This window comes from Tursiops truncatus, chromosome 5, assembly GCF_011762595.2.
Source record: "Tursiops truncatus isolate mTurTru1 chromosome 5, mTurTru1.mat.Y, whole genome shotgun sequence".
NCBI lineage: Eukaryota > Metazoa > Chordata > Mammalia > Artiodactyla > Delphinidae > Tursiops > Tursiops truncatus.
Window position 1 is genome coordinate 56,567,842 of NC_047038.1, and position 21,024 is coordinate 56,588,865.

The 21,024-nt window shown below is 35.0% G+C and overlaps 1 protein-coding gene across 2 annotated transcripts in view; it reads left to right on the top strand.

Annotated features, from left to right (window-relative positions):
• PCDH7 (protocadherin 7) overlaps window positions 1–20,134 on the top strand; it is a 409,502-nt gene extending 389,368 nt beyond the window's left edge. For both annotated transcript variants that reach the window (XM_019928369.3, XM_073805138.1), the window contains exon 3: window positions 15,822–20,134. In XM_019928369.3, the coding sequence (XP_019783928.1) occupies window positions 15,822–16,198 (377 nt within the window). In that variant the 3' untranslated portion in view covers window positions 16,199–20,134. The remainder of the gene's footprint in view (window positions 1–15,821) is intronic.
• Window positions 20,135–21,024: the final 890 nt, after the last annotated feature.

The window sequence follows — 21,024 nt, forward strand, 5'->3', positions numbered from 1 at the left end:
TATAATACATTGATGTGTTATTGATTGAGAGAGAGTGTGGTATAGCAGTTAAGAGCATAGCTCTGAAGTCAGAATGTCTGGGTTTGCAACCTCATTAACACTCACTATATGCAAACTCTTGGGTAACTCACTTAACTTCTCTGTGCTTTAGTTTCCTCATCTGTAAAATGGGGGCAATATACCACCTGCCCCACAAGGTTGCTGTGAGCATTGAATGAGTTAATATTTGTAATGTCTTAGAATAGTGCCTGATGCATCAATATTTCTTGAATGAATGAATTTACTTTTGCAGGTTATGTTACCATAATAGTGTGACCTATCTTCCCTGAAACTGAAAACTTCATGCCAGCTTTTTGCAGTAAAGTTTGTCTCTTATTTTCTCTGTATAGTGAAATTTCCTCTGTGTTCCCCTGTCCTGTCATAGCCAAGTCCTAATTCCACTAGTCCTTGGCTTATTTGCAGAAAGAGAAGGTTGACAAATTAGCAAAATTCCCACCAAATACTTCACTTAAGTACTCACAGAGTACAATGCAATGATTAATACAGTACACAAAAATTTTAACTATGCCATTTAAAGGAAACTCCTAAAGCATATGCTTTAGTGATGATTTTCATTACAATACTTGTAGTTTTATTTTTTTTTTTTTTTTTTTTTGGTATAGTATTGATTCATTTGAATTGTACAAGACCCTGGGCAAAACACAAAAGCTTGCTAAAATTAATTCCATCTAGCCAGTCTGTTTTGCCTAAGAGCCAGTGAAGCTAATTCATTGAACACATGGAAAAATCTGTTTACACCATGAAACCTCTTTTCCTATGCGATGCCCACTGCTGGCAAAGTAAAAACTGAAAACATTGGCAAAAAAAAAAAAAAAAAAGAGACTTAAATAAAGAGCATGCATGGCAGAAGGTAGAGATAAATAGTTGATCATCACTCTCTGCTAATCTCACTGTAATCTGCGTTGTTGCATTACCATAATTTTGCACGATTATCTGTGAAATTATGTTGACTGTTAAGTTCTGATTCATGCTTTTCTTAAGTCATCTGCAGAAGAGATGACATTCTAATTGCACTCCTGAATTTTTTTGCACTATGAGTTTGTTAAGCACAGAAACGTTTTACTTAAAAAAAAAAAGCCCTAAATGTATGTAGTTTCACATTGTGACAGATTAATACATAGGCATTAGACCAGCGGTACAATTAGACAGCTTAAATGTGTCCTACATCTTAATGTCTATATGACTTTAAGAAGTCATATTAAGTCTTCCTTTTTTAAAGGGTCTGTTGCCATTTTGCTGATTGATATAAATCAAAGTCTATCCGAGGATTTAAGTGGATTATGAGAAGGTTCATCACGATTACACATAATTCTAGAAAATTGGAATCTAGGGAATTAACTGTAAATTCAGAATGTCCCAAGGTAAGAAACTGTATTTACAGTAGACTTCCTGAAGTGGTTATTGAGGATGTGACTAACTCTTATTTGTTGAGTTAACTGAATTCTTTTTTTTGTGTGTGGTATGCGGGCCTCTCACTGTTGTGGCCTCTCCCGTTGTGGAGCACAGGCTCCGGATGCGCAGGCTCAGCGGCCATGGCCCACGGGCCCAGCCGCTCTGTGGCATGTGGGATCTTCCCAGACTGGGGCATGAACCTGTGTCCCCTGCATCGGCAGGCGGACTCTCAACCACTGCGCCACCAGGGAAGCCCCTGAATTCTTTTTTAATGAGGATAAAATTTTAGTCTCTGAAGTACAATTTGAAATGACAGATAAAAATACAATTTAAAATTCACATGACATTGTGTGCATATTAAAATTATATTTTATATTAAATATCACATAATATATAGCTTACTCAGAAGTAGCCAGAAGTACACAGATTTCTACATGATATGATTTAAGCTATAGATTCAGTGTGACCCAGAATAAAATATTTATTTTACATAGGGACTGAGTACACACATATAAATATACATACACATACTTTTTAAAAACTACAACAAAATATTTACGAAATAATGTGAACATGGTGTAAACTGGTTATAACCTTGTAAGTGGGTTCAACCACCAACCAGAGGATCATGATTCTCTGTTTGAAAAGCACTGATGTAAATTGCCCATGATCCTACTCACTTAACATGTACCCATCAGGTTGCTAGGAAAAGGCAAATAAGATTTATTGAACTAAGATAGGTAGGCATATTGCCTACAATAGTTCCTATTAAAATACACCCACACTACAAGAATGAGAGAAGAGAGCTTTCATTTTCCATCACATAGAATACCTTTCCTTCATGACTCCATGCTTTGAAATTTTTCTTCTATGATACAAGCTGTGTAAAAGCCCAAAATAAATTTTATTTCCCAAGTTTATTATTGAAAGATTTGTATAACTGCCAACCAGAGGTCCTGAAAACATTAAAATAACTATAAAATATCTACCACCCATGACCAAAGAAGCTTAACAAATTAGTTCATACGTGTAGCCTTGTGACCACTAAGTATAGGCTTTTCCCCTTAGACTTTACTTTGCATCCACTACTGCTTCCAGTGACCCCACTAGCCTGTCCCAGGCTGAGGATGAGGACTGCATATTTTTCTGTAAAATATATCCATGGGTTATTTCAATCAATTCCATTGTTCTGTTGGAAAGCAAATCTCAACTAGAGATTATAGGGCAGGCTCTGAAAGAGGGTAAGGAGAGTGAGTAGTAAAGAAATTCATTCAGATCTGCACATACTGAAACACTTCACCTTCTGTTATTGGCCAATTACATTGTGTTTGCAATTAACATATGTCCTTATCCTCCATTTACCTATGGCCATTGTGGAATTAGAATCATCAGGGATGACATGCAATATGTCTCCCTACCTGTTTTATTTTTAAATTAATTAATTAATTAATTAATTAATTAGTTTGGCTGTGTTGGGTCTTCGTTTCTGTGCGAGGGCTTCCTCCAGTTGCAGCGAGCGGGGTCACTCTTCATCACGGTGCGCGGGCCTCTCACTGTCGTGGCCTCTTATTGTGGAGCACAGGCTTCAGACACGCAGGCTCAGTAGTTGTGGCTCATGGGCCCAGTTGCTCCGCGGCACGTGGGATCCTCCCAGACCAGGGCTCAAACCCATGTCCCCTGCATTGGCAGGCAGACTCTCAACCACTGCACCACCAGGGAAGCCCTCCCTACCTGGTTTTGATCCATCCATTAAAAAGGCACTTATTGAGCATGTGACTGGCTCGGTGCTAGCGTCCCAAGTACACAGTTAAGTAACTTGTGAATCCTAGCCACAGGGAGTTACATGTTACAGAAAAAGTCACATGAATGGTTTAGTGCAATACATTAAATGCTGTGGTAGAGACAGGCATAGGATGAAGACTAGAGAGGCAAAGAGAAGTCAGAATTAGACAGCCTGGTTAGAAGAAATCTCAAAGTTGAAATGCTGAAACTGGATTTTGAAGTATTTGTGGGAGACTGATGACAAGGCAATGAATAGCAGAAGAAGCAAGGCATTAGGATTATGAAGACATGGAACAGCAAAGGGCTTTCTAGAAATGACAACTACAGTAGGTCTGTTGAAGTGGCAAATGGGAGCATATAAGAATGGAAAGAGGTAAGCAGGACCCTGATCCTGAAGGAACTTCTGTGCAAAAATACAAAGTTGGAAACATATATCGAAATTTATAGAAGAGGGTTTTAAAGTAGGGAGAGATTTATTCTACTTACTGTTCTTAAAACTATCATAAGGGTGCTTTTTAATTAGGCACTTTCCTGCTAATTACTAAGAGGGAACAGGACAAACAGACAAATGTGACACAAGTAATAAATATTAGGAAGTCAAAAGCACCATAATAATCTGACAGCCATCATTAAGGTTGTACCCTGGTACCTGGCTCTCCTTCCTATATGTTATGCCAAATTCTCTTTCTTTTCTCTTCTTGGGAATCACACTACCCAAATTTTGAATGCCTTAAAGTGGATTCTCTGGTAATAATCCCAGAGACAGCTATCACTGAGGGCCGGAGGAGGAAGATGTTATCACTCAGAAAGGAGAGCTGTTAGCACTTTGCTGGACTTTGTTGATTGGTCAGATACAAATAACTTGCACTATTAGATACTAGAATGTAGCAAAATTTTCAAAAGTGTAAAACAAAAATTCCTGAGCAGATACTCAAAAATTAGGTAAACATGACTCAATGAAAACTTTGAAAATCAAAATTTTTCCACTCCATTTCCTTCAATGGATGAAATATGGGTAGAAAGGACCAAATATATGCTGTCTTACTCTGAGCAGAGAAGTGGTGAGAGTGTGTATCAGTTGCCATTGCAACTGTAACAAATTACTAGCAACTCAGTGTCTTAAAACAACAAAAATTTATTCTCTTACAGTTCTGTAAGTCAGAGGTCTGACCATGGGTCTCCAGGAGCTAAAATCAAAGTCTCAGCAGCACTGCCTTCCTTTCTGGAAGATTGAGGAGACAATCTGTTTCCTTGCCTTTTCCAGTCTCTGGAGCCTGTCCACATTCTTTGGTTTGTATCCTAGCCGCCTATAATCTCCCTATTTTAAGGACAGTTTATTAGGAAAATTACCACCTGCAACCTTAATTTTCCTTTGCCCTGTGATCTAACATGTTCACAGGTTCTGGGGACTAGGATGTAGACATTTTAGGAGGGGAACCATCTTTCCGCCTACCACAGTAAGGTTGTGGGCTCAGTGAGGCATTTACAGCGTCACAGGGAGCATTTGAAGTGCCTCTGAATCCATGGAGCATGAAAAGGTATAATGTAGGCATAGAGGATCTCCAGAGCTTGCTTATCTGCTCATCACAGGCTCACAGGGAGATTCAACAGTGAGACTTAATCACTCTCTGAAGAAATAGGAAGTAAATAAAGGGAAACATTTCAATGAGCAGCAAAAATCAATGAAGCAAACTGATCCAGTTTTGCTTCATTGATTTCCCCCACTTGAACTGCTCATTGAGTCCTGTTTGCTAGTCATCAGAGATCATTTCCTTCCTTTTCCTTTTATTTACCTGCTCTAAGCTCCCAAGCCCTTCAACACTCTTTTGGTCCTAATCATGTTTGCCAATTTTAGTTTAACTGATCAACTTATTGACCAGAGTTAAGGAGCCAGTATTCCAACAGTTTTTAAACTCTCCCCATAAATATTGTTTCAGCTCCTACTAAAAAGCTTTCAGAGCCTCATCTCTCAAAAGTACTTCAGGACTCAGGGTTTTTGTGAAACTTTCCTCAGTAAGGAACACAAAGGAGGAACTCTGTCTTTCTTCCGGATCATAATAACTAATAGAATTCCGTTACAACACAGCTTCTTGTTACAGGAGTATTTTCAACTAGATAAGCTTTCTGTATGATAAATATTTCAACAGGTGCTCCCATGCAAATAGTTTGAGAATGTGTTTTTAAAATGGCCACATCATTAGAATAATTGTATAGTTTCTCAGGATCACTACATTGAAGGAGAAAATGAACAGGTGTTGTGATTTTGCCACATTTAGAAAAAATTAATAAAGTAATATCTTTAGTAAATCTAAATTACTATGATTTTCCTCTGTGGAAAAAATAATCATATTATGTTACAGTTCTATTTCATACATGATTTGAGCTTTAACATAGCCTATTTTAGACTTTCACACAAAATAATGCATTGAAAAAATACATAGAAAAAATTTATATCACATTATGGCTACTGTAGTGATTCTCTTTCTTTTTAAAACATTCCCAAATACTAAATTAATTTGTTTCAATATTTAACATGTTCACATTAAATGTTTAGATATTTAATACCAGCTACTTATTATACAACCTATTTTGTAACTTCTCACTTTAAAAAATGCTTTATCATGAGGGAACCCTGCTACACTGTTGGTGGGAATGTAAATTGGTGCAGCCGCTATGGAAAACAGTATGGCAGTTCCTTAAAACCTAAAAATAGAACTACCATATGATCCAGTAATCCCACTCCTAAGCATGTATCTGTAAAAGAGGAAAACTTTAATTCAAAAAGATACATGCACGCCAATATTCACAGCAGCACTATTTACAATAGCCAAGACATGGAAGCAACCTAAATGTCCATCGACTGAGGAATGGATAAAGAAGATGTGAGATACACACACACACACACACACACACACACATATATATACACACACAATGAAATATTATTCAGCTATAAAAAAGAATGAACTATTGATATTTGCAGCAACATGGATGGACCTAGATTCCATCAGCATTAATTCACCACTTACTGAGTGAAGTAAGTCAGATGGAGAAAGACAAATATTATATGATATCATTTACATGTGGAATCTAAAAACTAATACAAATGAATCTATATACAAAAGAGAAACAGACTCACAGAGATAGAAAACAAACTTATGGTTACCCAAGAGGAAAGTAGAAGGGATAAATTAGGAGTACGGGATTAACAAATATACACCACTACATATAAAATAGATAAACCACAAGTGTTTACTATATAGCACAGGGAACCATATTCAATATCTTGTAATAACCTATACTATAAAAGAATTCAAATATATATATGTATAACTGAATCACTTTGCCATACACTTGAAACTAACACAATATTGTAAATCAACTGTACTTCAATTAAAAAATGCTTTATCATAGTTTATATGGGAGGAAAGAAGGTTTGAGAAAATATACTTTAATTGATTTTTCCAGTTTCCTTTTTTCAGCTTTTTTGTTTGTATAGAATTACATGTTATATGGAGAAGCAAAGATAAAATGGGCACTGCCTTCAAGACTACAATCCAAAGATAATATTCTTACAGTTAATAGAGCCTTTATGTATTATTTTAGAATAAATATCCATTCCTAAAGACAATGTTAATATTTCTTGAGGATATATATTTTACAATTTTTTAGCCAGTATTGAAAACATTGAAGATTTGAGATCATTACTGGAAAGTGACTCTAAATTGATATTTGCAACTCTTTTAGAAGCATTCACTTCACACTTTACTGTATGTAAAACAAATGTACAGTGGCTAACACATTTTATTAATTAAAAAAAACTCATCTGTATCATTATTGTTTTGTATAAAGTTCCTTAATGACAAGAATTCACCTATTCATCTCCCTTCTCATGGTTAGTGAAGATCCAGCTGCTGGCAATTCAAGACACCGGTGTAAATGTTGGATGTAGATTCTAGGAAAGAAAATACATTTCAAGTTAGTGATCAGCAATCAGTAAAATCCACCCACAAGTATGAATCTGCTATTAATACAAAGCCTTATAACTTGTTGGGGGTTTTTAGATTTAGGCATTTAAACGACCTACGTACAATATTAACATAATCAAATCTAAATTATTTTCCTTACTTCTAAATATGTGTTTCAGAATTTGTTTTTTTGTTTGTTAATTTTAAATCATTCTGTCACTGTTTGAATGGCAATTTATTTACCACATGTAAATTTCTATATTTCAAGGATGAATGTTGATCTGTTAAATATTTCTTAACCAGTGATTTAAACTCAAATGAAAAAAGGTATCAGTATAAAAATGCACCCTTCTTTCTTCCATCCACCAGGATGCTGAAACCCTTACTCTCGTATCTTGAACCCCACTGAAATTTTATGCGGATTTTATGGGCACATGCTTTATGGAGGGAGGCAATACTTACACTTTTCATCAGATTATTAGTCTATGACACCCAAGGCAAATAATTTCTAATTTAAGGAAACCCAAGAGACCAGAAGAAAAATCGTGAAAGCTTTGATTATTGCAGTGGAAAAATAAACATAAATGACCCACACAACCAGAATTTGGTCTATTTTCAGTGGGATGATCAACCGCTAACTTGTGTAATAGTGTCCCCAATGTCATTCTGGGTTTTATAAACTCTCTGATCAATTTTGGAGCATCTTCTCGTTTCCAGCACTTAATTCCTCTCCTTTCACTCTCCTCCGTTAATACTCCCTTAACCTTCACCACCTCTAATTTTGCATTCGTGAATAGGGAAATCAAAGTGAAGCCCCAGCTCTGATGTGCATAAATAGATCACTCTCCAGCAGCCACCATACATTTTTCTGCTGTAGTGCAGTTTTCATGTACCAACCAGCAGAATCATGTTTGAGTTGATTCAGCAGGACTGCTTGAGACTTGGCTTGCAGTCTCCACTGTATACGCTAATACCACATTCAGAATGACAGTGGTCTAAGCCTCAGGGCAGTAAATGCTTCTTGAGATACATTCAATTGCTGTTTAACTGAGTTTAGCCTAAGGTACAGAGAAAAGTTGCTGATGCTTTCAAACCTGTTTAAACATTTTAATATTGTCTTGGCATGTCAGCCCGAACTAGAGCACTGTTAGGTGAAAAATGCAGTGAAATCCTGTAATTACAGGACCAAAATTTCCAGAGCTTTCTATGGGAGACCTCTGCTTGAACTACTGATTAAATGTGCTTACAGCCCTGAAAATGTTTATGCTTTCCATAATATTGGTCAGTTTGTTGCCCATGATAAGAAGACATAAAAGAAGTAGAATATATTGTTGCCACATCTCAGGGTGTTTTTTGATTTACTGCAGATAATATAGTATGTCCATGATCATGATCTCAGTGACTTATTGCTGCCTCAAGGAACTCTCCCCACCCCCTAAAGAGACAAAATCAAACAAACAAGCATAACTTATGAGCTTCAAACAACAAAGATTGATTACTTTTATACTTCTGTGGATTGACTATTGCTTCTTTTGCAAGTTTTGCCTGGATCACTCATGTGGCTGCATTCGCTTGGGGGCTTCGCTGGGGGTAGGCTCCACTGGGCCAACTGAGGTAACTTAGTCTGTCTCTCAAAAAATGTTTCATCTTCAAAGAGGCTAGATCACGCTTTCTGTCAGAATGGAGATGGCAGTCTTCCGAAGGCAAAAGCAGAAGCTGCTAGGACTCTTGAGACCTCTCCTGGAAATTGCACAGTATCACTCCAGTTGTCAAAGCTAGCCCAGCTTCAAGGGGCTGTGGAAATAGAATCTCGACAGTAGGGGCAGTGATGTCACACTCCAAAGGGCTGTGTATAGGAAGATGAGAGGAACGTCTGACCTTATTTTGCAACTTAAAACAAGCACGTACATACATCATAAAGTCTGCATAGTTTGTATGCTAGATGGCTTTTATGTCTCATTGTTTTTGATCTCTGAAGGGTGTACCGCATGTACAACCACTTTTTGTTGTCTTTTCTTGATTTTCAACCTCTTAGTCTTAGCTTATTGCTAATTTTTAACATGTCATTAAAATGGAGCTCTTTTTTTTTTATGTTGTGGCCCATGCAGGCAAAGCAAGATAACAACCCAACATCTTAGGGGCAAGTCTCTTTCAAATGAAAACGATTAATTGTGAGGTTGATCTGTTTAGGTTGTAAAGATAACTGCAACTAATAGAGCATTTGCCCTTCAGTTTTGAGCAACTATAATGACACATTCTGAATAAATCTTCACTGCCAAAGTCTTAATAAAGAAGTGTTAAGGGGAACATCTGATGTAGAGTAACCAGTGACCACTGTATTTTCCTAAGTAGGTGGTAGCTCTGGCATACTGCAGACTCTATCAGCATAAATCCATGAGTACTATTGGAAAAGAAACTCCAAATACATGCCCTCTTGACTGATGATTGTTACTAGGTCCACAGTAAGTTATCTGAAATCCTTGGAAACAAATAAATCTTAAAAATTAAATCTTTCATATATTAGAAAAGGTAATATCATGCATGTATATAATTTTAAAGATCAAAGAGTCTGAGACAGTGTCCTTAATTAAACACTGTTTCTCCCGGAAAACATATAAATATTCACACTATGTGAGATAAATAAAGATGAAAAATAACCTTGTACTGAAAGTCAGGTTTGTTGTAAATTTATGGGAAAAAAAGCTTTTGGTTTTCAAAGCTATTTTGAGGACTGAGTTGCAGATAAGGGATTGTGCACCTGAAGTTTCTAATATTTACTGAGGGCCCACTGTGTGTCAAGAATTATTACAAATACTTTACCTTTATTAACACATTAAATCTTCACAATAATCCTAAGAAGTTAATTCATTCTTATGCTCTTTATAAAGATGAGGAAATTTAAATGAATCAAGTAACTTGTTTAAAGTTACATACTTATTAAGTGACAAAGTTAGGATTTGAGTTCAGGGATCCTGGTTCTGGAGCCTATTCCCTTAATACCCATTCATTCAGGGAAGACGGCAGAGAGGAAAAAAAAAAATCTATACTTCTTTAAATCTCTCCAGGGGCTGTGACCTACTATTTACCTAAAATCTACAAGGCACCAGACACCATGATATAAACTTTATATACATTAACTCATTTATCCCCATAATACATGGGAAGTAGGTATTATTACTTCACATATGAGGAACTTGAGGCTCAAAGAAATTATGTTCAAAGTCACACAATTTATACATAATGGGATCAGAATCACACTCAGCACTGCTGGGACTCCTAATCTCCCGTTCTTTTCACAAGTTCCACTCTGTCTTGAGAGAAGCACTCAGGAGAGGTATAATTGAGAGTGAAGTAAGGGTTGGTTGGATAAGCGATCTTTATTCTCTTCTAATTCAGTTGAATCAAGTGATTTCATGATAACTTAGAATACAATGTAGAAATCTTAACCCCCTTGTAGTAACACTGGATAACACTTACTTGCAAAACTATAAATTTCCCCTTCTTCCAGAAAGTGTTGGGATATTTGGAGGATCACTTACTGCTTATCTGAGTCAGTGATTTCCATCTTCTTCATGATCTGTTATGTGCTTATCTTTAACTTTCCCAAATTCCCCAAATAGATCAAAGGCGGGGATCTTTAGGCCATTTATATAAAAAAGCCAAGTCTGACTCAGTACTCAATTTTTGGATCTCGCCCCCTCACACCTAAATTTTATTGCCTATAATAATAATGTTCCAGTAAAACATTTATGTAATTATTTGTTCTCAGATTTATTATGTAAGGCAAAAGTAAATCATTTTCTGACAGCTATTATAAAATAAAGCATTTGATTGAATCATTAGAATAAAAATGATATTTTCATTTGGACTAAAGAAAATAAAGGTAATGTTAAATTATTTGTTGGAAAATCAACAGATTTATCTGCCTTTATTTGTTGTTCATCCTTTTGTAAAAGTTGTTTGTAGTCCACCAAATTCCACCAGAATTAGGTGTGTCTCTAGAAAAAGAAATCTTTGGATAACTGGAAGTCAAGACATATAAAGAGAGAAATAAGTACTTTAAAAAGGAATAAGGGAAAAGGTTCCTGTGTGTGATTTTTCTCCTCAAAAGAAGAGAATAGCACAATTTTTTATTTGCAAAATTTTGTCAAATAATGTTAAGAATGTGCTAAGTGCACAGGAAGGATGTGACTGTCTCGGAGTCTACACATTGATTAGCAATCCATTTATTTCATACGGTCAGAGAATTATTTGTATATTAAACAAATAAGCAATTGATACATATAACTTTAAGTATCTGAGCTTAAAGCAAAACAAAACAAAGAAAAACTCTGGAAATATTTAAAAACTAAATGCAACATTTTCATGCTTCTTTTAGGAAATGGAAATAATCCTTTTATCTTCAGCCCCAAGCCAAGGGTCTGGAATAGGAATGGGTGACCAGGATTCTGGCAGAATGCATAACTGAGTCCATCAAAATCTTTACTGGTGCAGAGCTGTCTTTAAGAGTCTTAACAATTCCAGTGCTCTCCTATAATAATACTTCTAAAGGCTTCTGAATTGTATAGGACAGCTTCCTGAAACATCAAATGCCTCCATAAATCTGGGCTTTCCTTTTTATTTCTAATGATGCTACGTATTGTCTGTCGCTACTTGCTTAGGTCATTGCAGCAGTATCTTCTCACCACCCACTCATTTCCCTGCCTCTTAAGAGCAAATACATTTCTTTTCAGAGAAAGAACTTGACTTCTTAAATTAGTTATAATTACCTCCACTTTAGGAAATGTATAGTTTTAAAAAGGTTGAATTATTATTTTTTTCATTAAGTAGTAAAATTTGTGTCTTTGTGGCATCTATTTCCTGTGCTCGTCAGATATGTTTTTTTTCTTTTTCTTTGGGGACTCTAGCTTTTTCTTATGGCTGTGGGTAGCAGTAATTGACCTCTAAATAACTTTGTTGTTACATTTTAAGAAGAAGCAATATGGTGTTATGGAAAACACTAAAGTGAAAGTCAAAACACTTGTTCTTTGGCCTCAGCTCTTCCGTAGTCTGGACCCCTCACTGTTTCCATCCTCCTTGCTGTTGGGTTGAGGTGATAAGTAAAAGAGATGAAATGTGGGGAAGTATTTTATGTGTTGTACATTGTTTGATATTATGATGGCTGAAAACTGTCTACTTTTGAGAGGGAAATTAACTTTATGTCTAAGAAAGGACTTTAACTTTCTAAAGTTATGTAACGTTTCTAGTAAATAGCATAGCTAGGTAAAAATGGAGAACTCTGCAAATGATGCTAAAGCAACAAGAGCTAATGAATACGATTTCTACTTCCAGTCCTTTCAAGATTTGATATGACTGAGTGCGTGTGTAGGGGGGAACCTCTAAGGAACTGAGTTGGTTATGGAAAATGCTGATAAAGAATACCATTATATTTTGATACAGAACATTTTACTTTTTTAATTGATTTACTCAGTACCAAGTAAACAGAGTTCTGATTAACTATTTTCCATTTCCACTCAGGTCAAAATGAAAGGGAAGAGTACTAAACTAAAGCGTGAAATAATGTTCTTAGATATCACAAAACACCTTCTTCAGTGGAAGACTGAAAGACTAAGAAGGATTACTATTTATGGAAGATCTGCCTCTGTAATTCCCCAACAAATAGGACATTTTAAGAGTATATCTTTTATAAAAAAGAGAAAAAAGTGCATTTGATGATTCTGTAAGACCCCATATAACTTTTGTCTTTTAAAAAACATATATATATAATATCTACTTGAATAATTAAAATAAGAAAATACAGAAACACAGAAAAATACTATTCCACTCATGCCTTCCTTTAATAGATTGCATCATAATATAAATTGTGTTCGTTGATCATTAGCATTTTTTGAGGATTCATTTGAGTCATCAAGATTGGAAGTTTTGATTGCTTGTGATGAATCTCTTATAGCCTTTCTTGATTATTTTCTAAATTTGATGATAAACACTGCAACATGTCTCAACCAATTAGTCTTGTCAACTTCCACTGTGGTCCCCAATCAAGTCTTTGACTTTGGAAATGACAGGAGATCCTTATTAAAAGTCATGCTTATAACCCAGACTATGAAGTAAAGGCTGAGGGAATGAATTGAAGAGTATCTCACTCCTAGTTGACTGGAAATTGAGTCAATCTAAATGAACATAATTTTTTTATGAGCTACAGGGAGTTCAAGGTGCACAAGTTAAGTATAACAGGTGGGAAGAGATGTTAAAGTATTAAGATAGCTCTATGAGCTATCCCTAAATGCATCTCAAACAAACGAAAAACAAAGTGCTATGAATTTCAAACAGGAAACACAAATTAATCCCCAAAGAGCAGCGACCTGTGTAAGTCATTGTGTAAGTAAACTGTCACATTTCGTGAGACTTAAGTAAATATAGAGAGATGATTGGAGACTATTCTGGGTCAGTTCTGCAGGGAATGACAACCACATTTGTAGAGATTTTTCCTATTTCAGTAGCAAAATTTCTGATTATTGTCTTGTGTCCTTGGTAGGCATAAGAAAAAAAGAAAAGCTTGAATTTATTTAAGCAGTGACAAAAAAAGGAATGTTTAGAGTAAAAAGTAGATCTGATCTCACACTTTGCATTTTTATAAGGTTTTCTTTCTTTCTTTTTTTTTTTTTTTTGGTCTGTTCAAAGAATTTAGGTCAGCTTCAAATAAGCAAAGTAGCCCAAGACAAGAAATATTCCCAAAGAACTCAATTTGCTCATTTAAACTGACCAGATTACAAAAACCATTCACAAAATTTGTCAATAGTTTGATTTTTAAAATGCATCTAAAATTTGTGTTTGAGAGACAGAGGGAATTTAGCACAAAAAGATAAGTAGAAAAGTGCTTTATTTTTTGATGATAAAATTAATAGGATCTGCTCACTTAAAAGTCAAATAGTAGCATTTGCAACTACAATAAATAATTATCTTTGCAATTTACCTTTGGAAAAGAGAAAAGTAATTCTAGATTTCCTATGAAGAATAATGGGATTTCCTTGCTGAACTCTGAGCACACAGCATAAAAATCTCAGGTCACAGTGGTTCAAAAATCAATGAGCTGACAAATGTCAATATTTCGGTTATCCACCCATCACTGTAGGAAAAAAATGACATATAGTATTGGACTGCCTTGATTTAGGAGTTTTGGCAGGATAAAAACTCTAAAAATATCCTTATACAAATGATAATCAAATAGGAATATCATTACAAACTACAGGGGATGTTGCGTGGAGGCAAAAGCAGAGGGTTTAAATATATTGGATATAATTTAAATAACCCCCTATTCTATTTTAAACCAAGTCTACCCAGGATGCATATGCAAATCTCACTGATTTCATTTGTTGTGAATATATTTGCAGAGGTTAAATTTGTCAGTCTTTTAAGTCCCAAGCCTTGTAATAAAATGGTACTGAATGATATAAATTGGAGCATAGTCATGTTAGTCATATTATGTTCTTTTTTTGGCAATAAAAGAAACTGTAAAATATATTAAATAAAACCCTAGAGGTAGTTTTCTTAGAATCTGTTGAGGTGAAGCAGGTTTTTCTCTCTCTCTCACTCTCTTTTTCAAACCAAAACAAAATTCGTTAAAAAAATATTTTTAATAGTAAGAAAATATATAACTGTTCTCCAAAGACAGACACATATAATGATATAACTTAGCTTTATAGAAATAGAAGACAGATATTTCCCACTCCATTAGGCAACACCATTAATTAAGAATACAAGCCATTTCATCAAAATTGTAGAAGTTTTGACTCGATTTACCCAATACATTGCATTTCATATAATATTTCCATTCAGCAAACACACTGGCAGATGTATTTCTATGTGAACACTCAACGGACTATACTACAGCACACATTAGGTCATTAACAAGGTGGGAGGCAGGAGCGTGTGGGCTAGAGTGGGGTAGGTGGTGATACTGCTAGTGTGCTCACACTTGGAACCCACTAGTACTTTGCTTTTTTACTTTTTAACCACATAATGTGCTGTCAATTTAGGTTCTACTTCTGAGTCACCCTGATGTTTTATAATGTATTTTTACTATAAGGTTTTGCATATTTGCATTCTATGAATAATGTAGAAGCAGGAAGGAATCCAATTGGCAAAGGTACACGATTTCTGGGATAATTTATAAATACAGAAAATTATCTTTTTGGATTCAATAACTTTCCTTATGCATGTGGAAAAATTTGTACCCATAAAAATATACATGTGTACTTTATTTCTACTTGAGAATATGCACATGTACCTGTCCTGTAACACATGCATATATACCTGTCTGTTCTACACACTTAAATTTATCAGTTTGTCCATTCCTCTCTTTCTATAACATTTGATGTTTTTGCAAAACCTTATCTTTATTGGATATGAAATAAAAATTGTTCTATGAGATGATGAACAGCAGGGTGTTGAAAAAAGGGAAATAATATAGTAAAGGAAATATAGATATGTAATATATATTATATAAATGTAATATATATATATATATATATATATATATATCCCCTCCAATTTTATATAGGTCAGGAAAACCTATTGAGAAATGGCCAACTTTAATGGCTCCGTCTCCTTGAATTTCAGATTCAAGACCTCTTCCAGATGTAGCCCTAACTGGGAAGTGTACCCGTGAGTGTGATGAGTATGGCCACTCAGACTCCTGCTGGATGCCCGTCCGCACTTCTCCGGAGAGGAAGAAGAGCCAGCCCAAACTATCTACTTTCATGCCTGTTGATGAACGAGGAAGCCAGGAAAAGCTGGCCAATGGCGAAGCCGCCATCATGGGCGACCGCAACAGAAACCTCCTGAACAAAAGGTTGACCTCATCCTATGAGACCTTCAGTGCAGCTAGTTTCAGCAAAAATGAGGAAGCCAACACTGAGGATATTCCCCTCACAAAAACGGGGGAATACAAGCCATCTCCTGTCAATACTCTCACTAGAAGAGAAGTTTACCTGTAGGCTATAAAGAAGCAACAGCAAAGTTTTTTTCATGTATGAGGAGGAGGATAAGGGGTGAAAAACCTTACAAAATAAAACCTTGTAATCAAAAAGAGGGGGCTACCAAAGAGACAAAGCTTTGCCTGCCACTTCTGCCTCCAGATCGGGCCTTTAGTGAATGATACTGTTTAGCTTGATTGTAATATACAATGTAGAAACCATCCTTGTTACTTGCATGTCTAACCCCCTCACTGATTCCCAACACTGGCTCTCTCTCTTCCCCACCCCCCTCCAGAAAACAAACAAACAAACAAACAAACAAAAAAGATGGTTGCAAGTTTCCTTCATGGTAACAAGCCTGATTAGCAGAACACAGCACACTCTCATTATCCCTAAGCTGAAGTATGATTTTAGTCACTTTGATTTAGTTCGAATGTCATCTGGTTGGTCAAAAGAAAGCAGATCAGGTGAAATATATTTCAGACGTGTGATCAGAAATGATTAATCACCATGGAAGGCAATCCCTCAAAAATGATAAGAGTCCTTCTAAAGGTATAGTCCTTACAGAGGGGAACTCCAGAAGCAGCATTTGGGGGAGGATCACAGCCTTAATATTGTAACAAAGGCTGAAAACTAAACAATACCTGGTTGGAGATTGCAGTCCCAAATTGGCATATGTTGTTTTTCTCAAGTCAGAAGCATCAATTTCAATCCCATACCTGTATTGAATATTCTTAGTATATACATAATCTTGACCACATGTATCAATTACACTAGTTATAAGTTGTAAAAAATTATATATATATTTTTCAGAACAGTACCACTATTATCAACTAACTGGAACAATTATGTCATTAACAGGCCGAAGATCATGCGGCAGATCAGGGAAATCATGAAGTAGATTTGGTCTTGATGTGGAAATCCATTAAGTAACAAAAGTCACTGAACCCAGGCATGCACAGAAGCCCTCAAACACCAGTTTATTTTACATTTTCTGTATACCCAGAAAGCGTGCATTTTCTTTTAAAATGGATTTTCTTTGAAAGCTCAGAAAATGAAAAGTCAATGAGACATATTTTTGGTATTAAAATAGACAATTAGTTGAGGTTAAAGTTTAGTTTCAAAAATATTATCAGGGAAGATTTTACTTTTTAAAATCATATTTGTGGGTAGGTAGGGAAAGAAAGATACATCAGCATATAGTCTTTAAGTTCACTATAATCATTGTACAGTCAGGTTATGCTTGCTGGTCTTATCCACATTTCAAATGACCAAGTGCAATTTTTACGTGTTCAGTGCACTCTTCCATGTTAACAAAAGTGCATTAATTTTCAATACTGTGCAATGTGGCACATTTTGAGACTCATAACTTTGAAACAAGGTGACACCCTAAAAGACTTACTCATTAATGTGATTTGAATGTTATTTAACATAATCTCCTAAAACCAAGCCAGAGTAAACAAGAAAGAAATGAGTTCTGGGCAGTGACATGTCTCATGGTATACACATCTCAAAGTTAGAAAATATGCAGTGTTTTTCAGTGTAATATAAAGAAACAGGATATGCAGGTTTTGAGTCACTTCCTCTACAGAGGATAATTTAATACAATTGGAAATTGAGCTGAGACATTCAGAAAAAGTGACAATCCAGGGACAGACTAGGGGATAACGGGTGAAGAGAGCAAACAGTCTCATCACTGAATGTTTGTAACCTGGTTAAGGCATAGCCTTGATGGCTCTGTAGTGGAATGTAGAAAATATGTAGCTCTGGATAGTTTCATGCTTTGCAATATTTCTCAGACTACAACATGAAGCAGCCTGGAATATAGGTTGTTAATTCACTATAGGTCATCAAATGCTTATCTTTGGAAACCACTTCTCTGTTTGGTGGGGTACTCTTTTGGGGTCATTTCCTTATGCTCTTTCTTAAATGGAGTTTTCATCTTGATGTTAGTTTATGTGTAATAGTTAGGATGAAAGAAGATATGTAATTGAAGAAACAAAAACATTGGACTAAAATATCAATAATTGAACATGTTTATGTTTGATTATTATTTACATTATGGAAAGATACAATTCTAGTACTTTGTTAGGAAACTGCATTAAAGCAGTTCTGCCTTGTATAATCTGTAAGTACCTATTAAGACAAAATACTTCTAAAGATACTTATGAAATGTATACATATTTTTCTTGCACGTTACAAAGGAAATATTCAATTGCATAACACATGTGTGCAGCAAACTTTTTAATGCATTTTTTTCTTTCTTTCATGAGACTCTTGAAACATTAGATAGCTCATTTCACTCTATCTTAAAACCCTTCTGTTGTCTATAAAGCTAATACGGGTCATATGGGCTCTTTGGATTAATTGGATCCACATTCCCCAATGACGTCTGCACAACATTCAAGACAGCCATGTCATTGTCATTTAACTTGTGAGCCTCTTTAGAACTAAAATGGGTATGAAAGAATAAAATTCAGTGTACTGTAAGTATTTGCAGTAATTCTAGTAGAATTAGCTATCATAACATGTTTATTATTATAATGAGTTGGCATGACACAGAAATATATTTTGTGTTTGTATGACTTTTATTTTGAATAGGTTAAATTTGGTGCCACTCCATATATAGAGTGCTTTTGAAAAAAATCAATAAAAAGAAACAAAAAAAATAATAAATGAGTGAATGCAAAATAAGCAACTGTGCCTTTTATACCTGTTGTTATGGTAAAAAAACGGTTGTTGGGTTTGGACAATGAGGGGAAATGGGCTATTCTCACCTTTTTTGATCTTGTATATTTATCCATGTTTATTTTCTGAAAATAATAAATAATATATTAAAAATTTGCCTTCTGACAAACTCAGATAGTGGAACAGTCTTAAATATCATTCATTCATAAAACAAAATTTATATGGGCTGCGTAATTCTGTCTAGAAGGCTAAAACATTTATTGTAATAGTAACACAGAGATTATCAGGGGTGAAGTCAGTCCATTTTGCAAGGTAAAATATTTATTTACAATTTGTATTCTTTCTTTTTTTGTTGTTATTTTTCTTTTAACTGCTGTTTCACTTTGGTTGTTCAGTATATAAACCATATTTGTTTTCTGTACACAAGAAGCTCAAGTGAATTTTGCATGCATTATACATTAGGACACATTTATAAATTGAGTAACTATATAAATTTATGTGTATTACAACGTCTGTAGCTTCAGTCTAAAATCTAATGCTCATTCGGAACCTCCAGATATCATTATGGTTTCTGACTGGCCTGCTGCCTGAGTTTCAGAAAACAAGGGAGGCATTATTTTTATGGGAAGAAAACTAAGATGGTAATGAAGATGTCTGGCTGAAAGGCTACCCTAGGAAGCTGTCTTATAGGAAAATAAAACACAGAGACCAGAAGAAACTGCCAAGAATCAAAGAATCAAACAGCTATCCTAAAACAGGCATGAGAAATCTGAAGATCTCAGTAGTTTTAGGTATATTGTATCAGTAATAAATATACAATGTGTCCTTAAGGAAAAAAAAAAAAGAGTGAAGATGATCATGAGTATCGTAAAGCTTGTTAGTTGTTAGTTGTGACCTGGGCAGAGGTATATATAACATCTGGAGGAAGGCATCATTTTTTCAGCTACCTAGGGTTTACTTTCAGACAAGTTTTCCTACATTTTAAAGCACTTGCATTCAGTGTGGTACGATCCGTTTGTAATGTTAATCATTGACTATTGTTCTGCTACTTGGATGTTGATAGTGAAGCAGAGAACAATTTATCATCGTTTATTATGAGTCACTATGCACGCAACTATGCTAAACATGGCAAAATGTATTAAACACTCGTCCAGTCCAACTATTTATGAAATACTTTACATAATTTAATTTGCTTTTGTACAGTTTTATGTAAATAAATTGCTTGTCATTTTTGTCTCTGCAGATTAAAATATAACATGGTCAAATGGCTTCACACTTGTCAGTGTACTTCTCTGTTGACAGGTAATTCAATTTTGATTGGACGAGAAGTGAATGGATGCATGTACCAGTTTGATTTTAAATGGTATGATTTCTGCTAAATGAAGATGGAATAAGGAAGATGATGCTGCAGTAATTGTTGATTTAGAGGGCACTGGGCATAACTGTTTATTACTTTGCCTTATAATGGAATAGACCTTGGATTCTTCAGTTTCATCAAAATAATTCTTGAGACATTTACCTAGCTGGCTTTGAAATCTTAAGTCTACAGTGGAAGAACTTCTCATCAGTAATATAAAAATTGATTTTCTTCAGGTGTTATCTGGAGAAATTTTACATTTCAGATAAAATTAATTCAAAGTCAAAATGTATCTCTGTAAAGGAAATTTGGTTTTTAATCTAAAGTAATGATGAATACAAAAGAGACTAAAAAAAAACCTTATATCATGTTAGATATAAAGAAACTTGAAGCAAAAATTAGAATTTTTACCTTACTCACTTTTTTTAGTTGAACTACCTCTACTTTTTATATTTTTTCAATCATTTACTGTCTTTTATGTTAAACTATTGCATTTACTCTTCTTTGTCAGATTATTACCCTAACTATAGTGGTTATGTTGTTTATTAAATCGTTATTTATTCAAACAAGCAACTTCTCTTCTCCAATCCACCTCAGAGACTTAGAAAAGGAAAGAAAATACTTTTTATATAAGCTAATAGATTGCAAGGAATGTTTGCCCCATCTCACAACAGTACTTCTAAAATCTACGGATGTGAAAAGTAGAAATTCTGAAGGTGCTTGCCTTGAAGTTTCCCTACCATCTTTTTCCCTTTCTTGGTTGAAAATTCAAAATACTTTACATAGAATGACACATTCATTC